Source organism: Quercus lobata, chromosome 8, assembly GCF_001633185.2.
Source record: "Quercus lobata isolate SW786 chromosome 8, ValleyOak3.0 Primary Assembly, whole genome shotgun sequence".
In the NCBI taxonomy this organism is placed as follows: Eukaryota; Viridiplantae; Streptophyta; class Magnoliopsida; order Fagales; family Fagaceae; genus Quercus; species Quercus lobata.
Genome location: NC_044911.1, coordinates 37,084,214 through 37,097,937, shown reverse-complemented (window position 1 = coordinate 37,097,937; position 13,724 = coordinate 37,084,214). Strand labels below are relative to the sequence as shown.

The window sequence follows — 13,724 nt, the reverse complement described above, 5'->3', positions numbered from 1 at the left end:
TATTCCCTTGAAAATTGCTTAGAAATACTTAGAGAATAAATATTTATTAGCTAATTTTTTAAAGTTATTAGTTAATTTTAAATGTTCAAATATGTCTTGGTTGGTATTAATCCTAACCTTAGGGTAAGTTAAATAACTTCATATTAATTTTCTTTTTAGAATCAACTAATCAACTTCATCTTTCTCAAAAAAAAAAAAAAAAAAAAAAAAAAAACTAATCAACTTCATATTAAATTCCTTCTAAAAAAAATTCATATTAAATTATTGCATGACTAAAAGAAACATTATTTCCCTCGGTTAAAAAAAAAAGAAAAAGAAAAGAAAAGAAAAAAAAGCCCCCATATACATATTTCGTTTCAAAAAGATTAATAGCCTTCAATAGCTTTCGTTGTCAGTACCAGCTCGGCCTGACATTTCCCACCAACAAGCCATGTATAAAATCTCTTGTACCCCGTTAATCCTGAAGTCTTTTCTACACAACGAAGTTCCATCAGAACTCACTCGTATGCTCAGTTGATCACCTTCTTCAGCTGACTATATATATTAAGAATATACTGCCTTCAATTGGGACCCCAACAGCTCAAGTACATGACTTTCCTCAGAGACTCCTCTGACTGCTTCATTTTCTCGTCTCTCAATTTGCTTGAAACCATAGCAGAAGTTGAAGAAGAAAGGTTCCTGGTCTGGGAAATCGACCTGAGATTATTCTTCGCATGTTGTTGCGCTGATCTTATGATAAAATTCCACCTGCAGATCCCCTGGTCTTTCATGGCTTCCACAACTCCAACACTCACTGCCACAACAGCTTTTCTTGTTGAACTCATCTTTCCACTCATCACAACACTGATGTTTGCTCTTGCACAATTGGAATCAAATAATCGTAAACTTTATGTAGCAAATAATAATACTGATATAACAAGGATTTGTGGTTGTTGAATCAAATGGTATGGAGGGGTCACTTATATATAGGGAGAGATGGGTAGCTAGTAGCTACTAGTTTTGGGAAAAATACCAGAGGCTAGAGCATTTGCCAGTGGTTTTGGATCTAGGAAGCCAATAGTTTTTTCCCCCAAATATTGACTATGATGCCCTTCTAAGAGTAAATGGTCGCATTAATTATATAGGGGTAAATTTGGGTTTTTATTTTTATTATACTCAGTCCCATATGCTTTCGATGATGACAAAGTAATGTTACATTTACGGAAAATTATTGTATACTTCATAGTATAGTATCATAAATGTATATTTTTTTCTTTCACATAAATGATAGATTTTATTAATTAAATTCATAGTAGAACTTACTATTTATATAAAAAAAAAATTATACATTTATAATACTCCAAAGTACCTAATAATTTTCCACATGCGATGCTAGCCACTTAAGTTACTTCGGGCACACAGTTTTTCCTATTAAAAAAAAAAAAAAAAAGCGCACACCGGATTTCAAGGGTAAAATCCACCATCCATTCATCCCTGGAGATTTGGAGTGTGAGAACCAAACCACTTGTTTTCTTAAAATGAAGACAGACAGGATAACAGTATCCACGTGTGTCAATATGATTAAGTGTCCATGGAATTTAGCCGTTATTTACGAAATGAAAGTGATTTACTGGGCCGCAAATTCTATCTTATTTTATTTTATTATTATTTTAAAAACTTACTTTAATAATTATATAACACAATTTTTCAATACACTTAACATCTCAACTTTTATTTTCTTATTTTACTCATTAAAATAATATATCTATATAATAATTTTTTTTTTTGTTTTTTTTCCAATTTTCTCCTTCACACGCGTATGTACCTTACAGATCCCTCCATACCTTTACTTTTCACCTTCTTCTAAACTCCGCCATTCCTTTATCTTCCATCTTCTTTTTTGTTTTTTATTTTTTCGTGTTTTCTCGTTCCTTTATCTTCCATCTTCATTTGTTTTGTCTAACCATACCATTTTTTTTTCCTTTCTTTGTGCTTCTCTCTAGTTCTCACTCACTCACAGTTCCTCATTAACAACTTGTCACTGCTAGTATCAGTGGGTCTCACAAGCTCACAAGCTCACAAGCTCCCTCAACCTCTAGCATCGCACCTCCACTACCCAATCACCACCACTGTGCCTCCACCATGCCCACCACTGCCCACCAAAATCCTACGGAAACAAAAACCCATATTAAAAAAAAAAATGCAGAACCTAGAAGAACCAAAACTCCAAACCCACCATCCATATCAAACCCATACCCAATTCAGCCATACTCCCCTCTTCCTTTAGGCATCAGTCATAGCAGGAAAAAAAAAAAAAAAACACACACACACACACACACACACACACAAAACATGACTCGGATCGCAACGCACCAGAAAAAATGAACCACTGTGATGTGGTTTTGCCTTTGAATCAAGTTTTGCTATTTCAAAACCCCCAACATCGACGGAGCTTCGTTTTGAGATTTTGCAAACAAAATCTTAACCTAAACCTAAAAACCTTTGAAGATCTCGGTTTTAAAGAGAGTGTTGGAGTGAAGAGTTAAATGGGTAGAGCTATCTAAAGTGTTAGGTTTATTAGATGAGTAAATCGGTAAAGGGATTTGGAGATGGGTGAGGGTGAATCGGTAGAGACATTCGGAGAGAGAGAGAGAGATCCACCTCTGCCGCAACCCTTCTTTGCTTGCCTCATCTACCTCTGCCACGACCCACCGATCTCACCACGCCATGACCTTGCAGAAAAAAAATACCACCATCGTGACCTTGCCATGTCGAGATCCACCACAAACAGGCCACCACTGCACATCAAGAGAAACGGCGAGTAGGAGATGGAGAGACAGAGTGGGAGTGAGGGAGAAAGGACTGAAGGAGAGAGAGAATCATTTAAAGAGGAGAGAGGACTAAAAACACAAAAAATAAAGAGAGAGAAAAAGTCAGATTGAATAAAAAAACTATAATTTAGTTTTATAATTGTGCTATAGTGCAATTCTACATTTAGAATCGCATTATAGCATAATTGCAATTTTTTTTGCAATAGTCTACATTTACAAGTTCGGATGCAGTGGGGTTTTTGGGCTTTTATGCTAAATTGAACCAACATATGGCATATACCATTCTCATGAGATAATGGTGAAATAAAATTTAAAATTTTAATCTTGTTGTAAAGAAAGCTTCTAAAAGAATTATATTTCTTCCTATGCTTAAAGAAACCTTCCACTTATCTAAAGAAACTTTCCACTTATTTAAAGCTTTATTTAGAGAATAAAAAATTTCACAATCTTTTTTATAACTATTAAAATGATATATTGAGATTAAAGTTTTAAAAAATGGTGTAAATAACTAAATATTAGACTCACACACATTTCATTACTCTAATAATAATTTACCACATTAATAATTGTGAAACTTTTTGTATCTTTAATATTACTCAAACTATTTTGACAATAAACCTGTTCGTGGATTTCATATGGTTAGTAAAATAAATTATTACCCTTCTTTTTTTTAGTGGTTATATATGTGGTGATGATGTGAAAATCGTCAGTCGAACAGGTTCATCCAGATGAGTTTGCAACCTCATGCCTATGCCTGCAATTATCGTAAAGTGCCTTCCTTAGGTGGTCACTAGTGTGGCGCTTGCCATAGAGTCTCCAATGATAAAGTCAACGTATAGAAACTTTTAAAAAATATGAAAGCTTAGGATATCAGAGCTACAACGTATTTGTATATCAAAATGTGTACCTTAGTTGGCTTGGAGGAGTGTTTATATATGGTTCCATCATTTCAAGCCGTTATGGCTTTTATTGTGGCTTTAGTGCCATTTTTGTAACACTTTTGGGCTTAGTAGTGTAGGTTTTGATGGGTTTCCAACGATCTGATAGCTGGTTTTGTAACTGTTTGAGGTATTGAATACTCCATTTAATGGCTTGCGTTCCTTTGTCCATGACGTGGCAAGATAGATGAAGGTGTCTAATGGGTTTGTCTGGTAAAGAAGGTTCGTTGGTCCTATCAGCTGCTCCCCCAAGTTCTGTGGTCATCCTTACGTGTCATGACGACCAATAGAAGATGAAAGGTCCCTTGCCCATACAAGTCTTTTGGGGTTTTGCTCCGCATTTGATGCATAATGGCGGTGCCATACGTGTCGTGGCCATGTGGCACATTATGATAGGTGGAATTTAATACTCCACTCATGTATCTTTTGGGTTTCCCACTGGTTCTCAGTTTTTTGTGCCCAGCTATTTTAAACTGCTTCTCCTTTCTCTTTCCTCCTTACTTTTTCCTTTGTACACCATAGTGGCTTTGCTTTTCTTCTTCCCCGAGCTCCCTGTTGCACTTTCCCTTTTGTTCATTTGAGGTACAATTTCTTTCCTTCTACTTTGTTCTTTTTTGGTAATAGATTGCGCTAGATTTCCCCTTTATTATTATTATTTTTATTATTATTATTTTGTTTTGTTTTTATTTTTTGTTTTTTTTTTTTTCCGGAACTTGGAGTTTCTTCCCCTTTTTCCTTCCTTTGAGTTACATGGTAGATAGCTCTAAAGTTAGGAGACTCTGTCCCTCTCTTTCATTTTTCTTTGCACGCTTAGGGGCTTCTTTAGGTTCTTCTGATTCTTTTGGTTCTCGAATTGAGAACTTTGTGTTTGGGGGTAGTGGCTTAGGTCTAGCTTTAGCTGATCTGCTTCCTTTGCTTCGTGAGTCAATAAATTGGTTTGAGGGAGTTGTGGGTGAGCAAAGAGTTATGTCTAAGGTAAGATCTAGCGAGCTAGAGACGAGGTTGTTGTTTAGCGACGATCCCATCGAGAGGGAGGATGATACTGCAGCCTCTGGCCCAAGGTAGGTTAGGGCTTTCCACGCCCTCTGAGAAACATGTGGCCTGGATGTTGAAACCCTTTCCAAGTTTAGGGATAGGTTTTAGTTTCCTAAGAGGGTTAGGGTTCGTCTTCCTCAAAAATAGGAATGAGCTTGTCACTTCTCGCCTAGGGATGTGTGCTTATACGAGGCCGCTTTCCAGTGCGGACTTAGGTTTCCAATCCACCCCTTTATTATGGAGCTTCTGAGTCACTTCAATGTCGCTTCTAGGCAACTTATGCCAAATTCGTGGAGGATTGTAATCAGCTGTATGGAGTTATGGCTGGTCGTCACAAAGGGAGACATGATTATGGTGGACGAATTCACGTATTTATACCATCTGAAGGAGTCCAAAGAGTATAGGTACCATGAGCTTGTGCCCTGGGTCAGGAAGGCTAGGGTCATCATCGATTTGCCCTCGTCTTTCAGATATTGGAAATCCAAGTTCTTCTTTGTGTCTGGGGATGATTGGGAGACTCCTTCCAATGAAGTTTGGGGGGATATCCCTAGGTTGCTTCGTTGTTGGAGAGCCCCAAGTCTAGGTGCATCGTCCTTCTGCTAGTCCTCTTTCCTTTGTTCTTTTCCCTTTCTATTTTTTTTTTAATCATTGCTAACTTTTCTGTCTTGTGTCTGTGCAGTTAAAAAGTGTCCAAAGCTCAAGAGCAGATACAAGAGTCGCGTAGAGGCAGCTATAGAGCACACGAAGACGATCGACGACTTTGACGACCTGGTCGACCCAAGAACTTTGGCTCGTCACTGCCTGGGTCTAGAGCATTCCGCCTACATTCTTTGTGCCATAAAGATTGAGGAGAAGAGTAAGTGCTCATTCGATTCGTTGCTGTCTTGAATTCTTTTCACTCTTTCTTTTTCTTTTCCTTTTTTAAGGTTTTTCTTTTGCAGAGATGAAAACGAAGTTTAACCAAGAAATGTACGTCAAGATGAGGGCGAAAAAGAACAAGCATATTTCCAACCTCAGGAAAAGGGTAATGCGTGTAGTGGAAAAAAGGGACTCCCATCAACTCAGTCACCTCCATCTTGGAAGCGACGAGGGTTGCTTCCTCGACCACCTCAGTGGAGGAGATCACTCTCCGAATGAAGAAGCTGCACTTGGCTGACAAGGGGAAAAAGAAGGTAGATTCAAGGTCGTCTAGTATCTGGGACAACATTGGCCTTGCAATGACGAGGGCACAGGACGCCTTCACCACTGAAGACCTCCAGGTTCTTTCTGGCATGCCATCCAACGAGATTGTGGGTTGTCACATCCACAACCTCATCCAGGTAATAAACTTGTACCATTTTCCTTCTTTACCTTTTTCTTCTTTTGCATGGTTTTGAGAGATGGATTCTCTTTTCAGGTTCTGGGGGGGACCATTCACATTACCTCGGAGTACCTAAACTAGGAGGCAAAGGCCACATCTGCGGGGTCCAAGTTGTAGGGTTTGGAGGCAGAGAACTCAAAACTGAGGAAGGACCTTATCTCAGCCATGGATGAGGCCAACACTGCCAAGGAGAAGGCGAGGGTCCTGTCTGACGACTTGAGGGCTAAGAGGCAGCTGACCTTGGAGAAGGACGAGCAACTTCAACCCGTAAAGGAGAAAGTAAAGACCGTCACAGCTAAGTCCATCGAGGCCTTTCAGCAAACTAATGAGTACAATACTATACTCTTCAGCTAGTACTACAAAGGCTTTGAGCTCCTGAGACGGTACCTCATCAAGCACCCCACTAGAGTAGACCTAGAGAGCTTGGATCTAGAGGTGGTGGACAAGGAGATGGATGAGGATGAGGCTGCCCAGGTTACTCAGGCTGCTGCCGCTGCCCCCAAAGGATATGTTCTAGAGCTTATCGATGTTGGTGGTGAAGAGGCCAATGCTTGAACTTGTTTGTTAGTGATATCTATGTTTTTCTTTTTCCTCTTTTTCTTTTTTGGGTGCCCATCATGTTTTTGGGCTTTTAATTCTAATGTCAAAACAATATTTCTTGCCCAATGTTTTTGGGCTTTCAATTCAGACAGAATGTATTCATGCTTACCGTTTTATTTTTATGCCTTCGTTTGTTTGTTCTTCATTATGCGTAGTATTTGCTTTTGCCCGTTAGTGATTTCCATTCGTCTAGGTAGGATTTTATCACTTAACCAATTTTTGGGTGACTTACACCCATTTAAGGGATCTTGTCACTTGGCTTCGTCAATAATTTACATCCGTCTAGGCGGAATCTTATTACTTAGCCAATTTTTAGGTGACTTACACCCATTTAAGGGATCTTGTCACTTGGCTTCATCAGTAATTTACATCTGTCTAGGTGGAATCTTATTACTTAGCCAATTTTTAGGTGACTTACACCCATTTAAGGGATCTTGTCACTTGGCTTCGTTAGTGATTTACATTCGTCTAGGCGGAATCTTATCACTTAGCCAATTTTTTTTTTTTTTCTTTTTTAGACTTCTTGACTTGCATACAGTACATTGAAATGTTAACTAGATAGTACTTTTATTGCTTTGTTTCAAAACACGAATACAATCGATCATTACATTTATTGATGGTACACCTTCAAATGCTCAATATTCCATGGTCGTGGTAGTTTCTTCCCGTCCAACATTTCCAGGTGATAACTGCCTTACCTGGAATAATGGGTGACCTTTTAGGGCCCTTCCTAGGTTGGGCCAAGCTTCCCTTGGGTCAGGTCCTTGGTAGCAGTAGAGGTGGCAATTCGTGTTCATGTGTCGGGTTTGTGTCAAGTTGAGCTGTAAGTATTATGTTATATAGGTCAATACGAACCCGACCCGTTTAGTAAACGGGTCAGGACTCCTTAACCCTAACACAACTTGTTTATTAAACGGGTAACCCAACACAGCACGTTTAACCCGTTTAATTAGTAGGTCATGTTAAGGTCGAGAAAATAACCTATTAACAACCTGTTTGATTATGACCCGAATAACCTGTTTAATTAAACTTAACCCGAATAACCTGTTATCAACTCCCATATATTTAAATTTATAATTCAACATAAATCAAGTAATAAAAATTCAAATAATAACAAAAGCAAATAATTCTTTCATTCCTTCAAAATAAAATTACCAATCCAAAAGGTTCCACCCTCCATACTATTAAATTCAATAATATGTCAAAGTTCCATAATAAAAAAACCAAGATTATTACATGGCATCCAAGTTCCATATCAAAAACTAAAAGACATTTTAGATTAAGAGAATAAAAAGCCAAAATGATTACATGACATATCAAAATATCCTTGATGGCAAAATCCAAGTCCAACCCTCCAAGTGCCATATCAAAAAGTAAAAGACATCATAATTAAGAGACTGGATTATAAGAGATTGAGGGTTCCATTGAAGAGGTGTCTTCCTTGTGCTCGTCCTTATTGACATTCATGCTCATTTTATCTTCAGTGAGCTCTTCCAATTGTGATTGTGTAAGTTCTACATCAAATAAATTTAATGAAACATTAAAAACTTATCTATGCATTATAAATAAGAAATTTAGAAATTGTAGGCAATCAAGCAATTGAAGCAATGAATGAATTAAATAAATTAAGTCATTTGCATAGTAGTAATTACTGGTAATAAACTTGTAGTGTCTATTGTCTACCAAGTCTGCCAAAAAACATCTATAAACTATTATATTTTGAATATGCATGAATATAATTTGTATAATATTGGTCAACCATACCATCATGCATCATTCATCTCAATTTATTCCACTTAAATTCTCTAAAATATTGTGTATATTCTATATGTTCTATTTTGATGACTCAATTCCTCTGTCCATAGAGCAACTTTTCTGCCATTTAAACTTTTCTCTACACCTTTTCATGATTGATATTTAAAATAAACATTGACATATGGGAAATCCAGAACCTTTTTGACATATATATTATTTTCTTTTTTAAAAATCATCATAAAACTTAGAACTCATTTAGCCAACATGTAAATAAAAAATACATTAACTATATCTATAACTGTAGAAATAAGAATGCTCAATGGCGCTTCAAATTTCCTTGGACATAACTCCAAATAGCGCTTCAAATTTCTAGTACCATATGCTCCGGCAGCAATATATTCCTTTCCACACTTCTTGCATTTGCATGTAGGCTTTTCTTCATCTTTTGTAGGAAGCATTTGAAAGTAACGCCAAACAGTTGAAGTCCTCCTCCTTTTGTAGTCTTTGTTATTTGTCTTATTCTTAGACTTAGTCTTATCCTTCTTTGGCGGAGGAAGTTCAGCCACTTCATCAAGTTCATCTTCTAAGTCAATGTATTTTCCTTCACACTTAATGTCAATAGGAATCATCTCAACACTTTCCATCTAGACCAATTTAAAGAAAAATTTTTGATAAGAAATTTAGTAATTCTAAGAAAAATTAAAGAACGACAAATAAATTTAAAATCAACAAAACAAACAAACAAATCTACTATTAGTACTAAACTGTCAACATTACGGTGATTAACATAAAAAACAAATGGATCTTCAATTATTTTATTTTAAGTTGACAGAAATAGAAAAAACTTGAGAAGAAATCATAGAGCAAGGTAGATCATTTTAAAATCAGCAAAAACTAAATACATCAAATTTTATTTTTTATATCAAGATCTCCTATTAGTACTAAAAATCACAAGTATAGTGATAAACACAAAACAAATGGATTTTTTGCATAGTGTCTATTTTTCTACAATGTCTGTTTTCTGCACAGTGGTGTTTTCTACACAGTGTTATTTTGTGCTGTGTCTATTTTTCTGCACAGTGATGTTTTCTGCTTAGTGTTATTTTTCTGCAGTGTAGTTTTTTTGCAGTGTTGTTTTCTGTAGTATTTGTTTTTTTTGTAGAATAAGGTTTGGTTTTCCCCTATTTTGATGTTTTAAGGATCTTATGCCCTGTTTATTATACTTTATCTAATAAAACTTCTATCTTTTATCTCCAAAAAAAAAAAAAAAATCAATATCATAGTGATTAACAACATAAATGAACGAATCTAGAATTATTTTATTTTAAGATGACAAATAAAAAGAAACTTGAAAAGAAATCATAGAGCTAGACCCAATTATTTTAAAATCAACAAGAAAAACAAACAAACAAGTCTACTATTAGTACTAAAAAATCAACATGATAATGATTAACACAGTAAACAAAATCTACAATTTATTGAAAATTTCATTAGCAAGAAAACAAAACAAAAAAATATATAACATATATAACTTGCTAGTGGCTTCGGTGGTTGAAAGTTGAAGAAAAAGAACAGAGGGCAACCACGGTTTTAAGGAGAAGAGAAATTAGAGGGGTCCGCTAGGGATTTGAGGGGAAGAGAGAGTAGAAGGTTGAGAGACATGGGAAGGCTAGAATTTTGATTTTATAGTGTAGAATCAATTTGTAGATCTGTATCTGTAGTGTAGTGTAGATGAAAAAGGGGCGATTGGAGTTTTAAGGAGAAGAAGAAAAGTCAGAGACAGAGTAAAGATTAATGACAAAAATGAAGAGGCATGAGATTGAGATTTAGATTTGAGAGAGGCATGAGGTCTGGTGACTGGTTTTGAGGGGAAGACCAAATATCTAAGCTTATATACCTATGCTGTAAGGGTAAAATGGTAAAATTAACTTTATAAGCTAATTGGGTCAAACAGGTTAAACATGTTGAACATGAACACGACCCGTTTAATAAACGGGTAGCTGTGTAAACCTGAATATGACTCGAACCCATTTAACCTCAACGCATGACTTGTTTATAAATGGGTTAGTTGTGTTGGGTTTGCGGGTCGTGTCGGATTTTGCCACCCCTAGGTAGCAAGTGTGACTTTGCGCAGGACGAGGCCTTCTATGTTAAGTCGTCTGAGCTTCACTCTCTTATTGTTGTACTTGACCATCTTCTACTGGTACCTTGTCATCTTATGGGATGCTCTATCTCTGATTTTGTCCAAGCAGTTCAGGTTAACTCTCAGCTGATCATCATTGCTACCTTTATGGAAGACTGCTCGTCTCATACTGGTGATTCCCATTTCGACTGGGATTACTGCTTTCATGCCATAGGTGAGTTTGAAGGGGGTTTCTCCTATCGGGGTTCTTGCTGTAGTCTTGTATGCCTATAAGACATTAGGCAACTCCTCTGGCCAAACGCCCTTTGCATCCTCCAACTGGGCTTTGATGATCTTGAGCAGTGTTTGGTTTGTCACTTTCGTCTGACCGTTGGCTTGTGGGTGACCTGGGGACGAGAATTGGTTCTTGATCCTTAACCCTGAGCAAAAGTCCCTGAAGCTTTGACTGTCAAACTGCCACCTGTTGTCCGATATAATCGTCTGTGATATCTCGAATCTGCAAACTATGTTCTTCCACACGAAGTTCTGGATCCTTGCCTCCGTGATGGTTGATAGTGCTTCTACATCAACCCACTTTGTGAAATATTCAATAGCGATCAGTAAAAATTTTACCTGTCTTTTACCTTGGGGCAATGGACTGACGATGTCAATCCCCTATTGGGAAAATGGCCATAGAGAGGCTATTGGCATCAGTCTCTCTACTGGGATGCGTTGAACATTTCCAAACCTTTGGCATTTGTCGCATCTCTTGACAAACTCCCTTCTGCATAGTAGGCTAGAAGTAACCTGTTCTGATGATCTTACTTACCAGGGATCTTAGGCCTGCATGGTCTCCGCATATTCCTTCATGGATCTTTTTCAGAATGTATTTGGCTTCACCTTGGTCGACACACTTCAAGTAAGGCATGGAGAAACCTCTTTCATACAGAGCTTTGTTCAGTATTGTGAACCTGGCTGCCTTCTTCCTGACTTTCCTGGCCTCTTCGACGTCTCATGGAAGCCATCCATCTTGGAGGTAGGATAGGATTGGGGTCATCTAGCTACTTTTGCTTTAGATTGCAAAGGTGAGGACCTCTTTAATGTTAGGTTGTTTTTGGACTTCCATCTTTAAGTCTGTACTCGTTGGTCCTACTTCTGATGATGCTTGCTTCGCTAGCTCGTTGGCCCCTATATTCTGGCTTCTAGGGACCTGTGTGAATTCTACCCAATCAAACTCTTGTGCCAAAGATTTCGTCAGCCTCAGGCATTTTTGTATTCTTTCATCCTTTGCTTCATACTCCCTTTTTTATCTGCTCCACAACCAGCTTTGACTTGCTCTAGAGTAGCAAGTTTTTGGCTCCTAGTGCCTTTTCGACCCTTAATCCTATTAGTATTTCTTCGTATTCAGTTTCGTTGTTAGTGGCTGGGAACGTTAGTTGAACTCCATATTTAAGCATCTCTCCTTCTGGGGTGATGATAATAACCCCTTCTTCGCCCTTCTTCTGGGCTGACGAACCTTCAACCTGGATCGTCCATCTTTTTGCTTTGTCAAGGGCTGTAAATTCGACGATAAAGTATAGTAGCACCTGCGCCTTGATAGCTGTCTTGGGGCGATACTCAATGTCAAACTAGCTAAGCTCGATTACCTGCTGAAACATTCTTCCTGCAGCCTTAGGCTTATTCATGGACTTCTTTATGGGTTGGTCCGTCATCACTAGGATAGGATTCGCCTGGAAGTAAATTCATGAAGCTACAATCAGGGCAAATGTAATCTTCTCAATCCGTGGGTATTTTGCTTCAGCTCCTTGGAAGGCTTGACTAACGTAGTAAATTGGGAGTTGCGTTCCGTCTTCCTCCTGGATCAAGATTGCGTTCACGACTGTAGCTGACACCGCAAGTATATATACAGGTCTTCTCCCTCTTTGGACGGGCTTAGGAGGAGGGATTGCTCAGATATTGTTTAAGCTTCTAGAAGGTTTTTTCACACTCTTCTGTCTAGGTGAAAGCTTGCTTTAGCGTCTTGAAGAAGGGCAGACATTTGTTCGTTGCTTTAGAGACGAATCTATTGAGTCCTGCTATCCTTCCTGTGAGCTTTTAGACTTCCTTCACAATCTTGGGCGATGTCATATCTAGTATGGCTCGCACCTTCTCTGGGTTTGCTTCTATCCCTTTTTAGGACACCATGAACCCTAAGAAATTCCCTAACGTTACCCCAAAGGCGCACTTGCTGGGGTTCAACTACATTTGATACTGCCTGAGGGTAGTGAACGTCTCTTGGAGGTCGTTTAGGTGAGCAAACTCTTACTTGCTCTTGACGAGCATGTCATCCACGTACACTTCCATGTTCCTCCCGATCTGTTTGCTGAATATTTTGTTTACTAACCTCTGATAGGTTGCTCCTATGTTTTTCAGTCCGAAGGGCAGTACCTTGTAGCAGTAGAGCCCTTGGCTTGTGATGAAGGCAGTTTTCTCCTAGTTTTCTTCTGCCAATTTTATTTGGTTGTACCCTGAGAATGCGTCCATGAATGTCAGGAGTTTATGTCCTGCTGTTGTATCCACCAGCTGATCTATTCTTGGCAGGGAAAAGCTGTCCTTTGGGCAAGTTTTGTTTAGGTCCTTGAATTTTACGCACATCCTCCATTTTCCATTTGCCTTCTTTACCAGGACGACGTTGGCTAACCAATCCGAATAATAGACTTTGTGAATAAAGTCCGCTGCTAACAGTTTGTTGACCTCATCCATGATTGCCTAGTTTTGTTCTAGAGCAAAGACTCGTTGTCTCTGTTGGATGAGCTTTTTCTTGGGATCTACATTTAGCTTATGTTGGATGATCTTTGTGGATATGTCTGGCATATCCTTGTGGCTCTATGCGAAGACATTCAGGTTCTTCTTGAGGAATTAGACTAGTTTCTTCCTCATCTTTGTATTCAGACGTCCCTACCCTTGTAGTCTTTGTTGGCTCTCCATCTACCGGCTTCACAATTTCCAGGGCTTCCACCTTCTCTTCCTCTTTCTCCTCAATCATCCATGTATGGTTTTCCTTTGCAGCTAACACTGCTTGGTAGTATTCCCTAGCTAGCACCTGATCTCCTTTTACCTCGCCT

General features: G+C 38.3%; 1 protein-coding gene across 1 annotated transcript; it reads right to left on the bottom strand.

Moving 5' to 3' along the window:
• Positions 1-241: 241 nt before the first annotated feature.
• On the bottom strand, positions 242-979 carry LOC115958190. Its single transcript, XM_031076583.1, has one exon. It carries the CDS (start codon positions 834-836, stop codon positions 561-563), a length of 276 nt encoding a protein of 91 aa, XP_030932443.1. The 5' UTR covers positions 837-979; the 3' UTR covers positions 242-560.
• Between the last annotated feature and the right edge of the window lie 12,745 nt (positions 980-13,724).

Bases quoted from the DNA above. Each gene is read 5' to 3' on its own strand.
- LOC115958190 (XM_031076583.1), bottom strand. From the start codon at position 836: ATGAGTGGAAAGATGAGTTCAACAAGAAAAGCTGTTGTGGCAGTGAGT.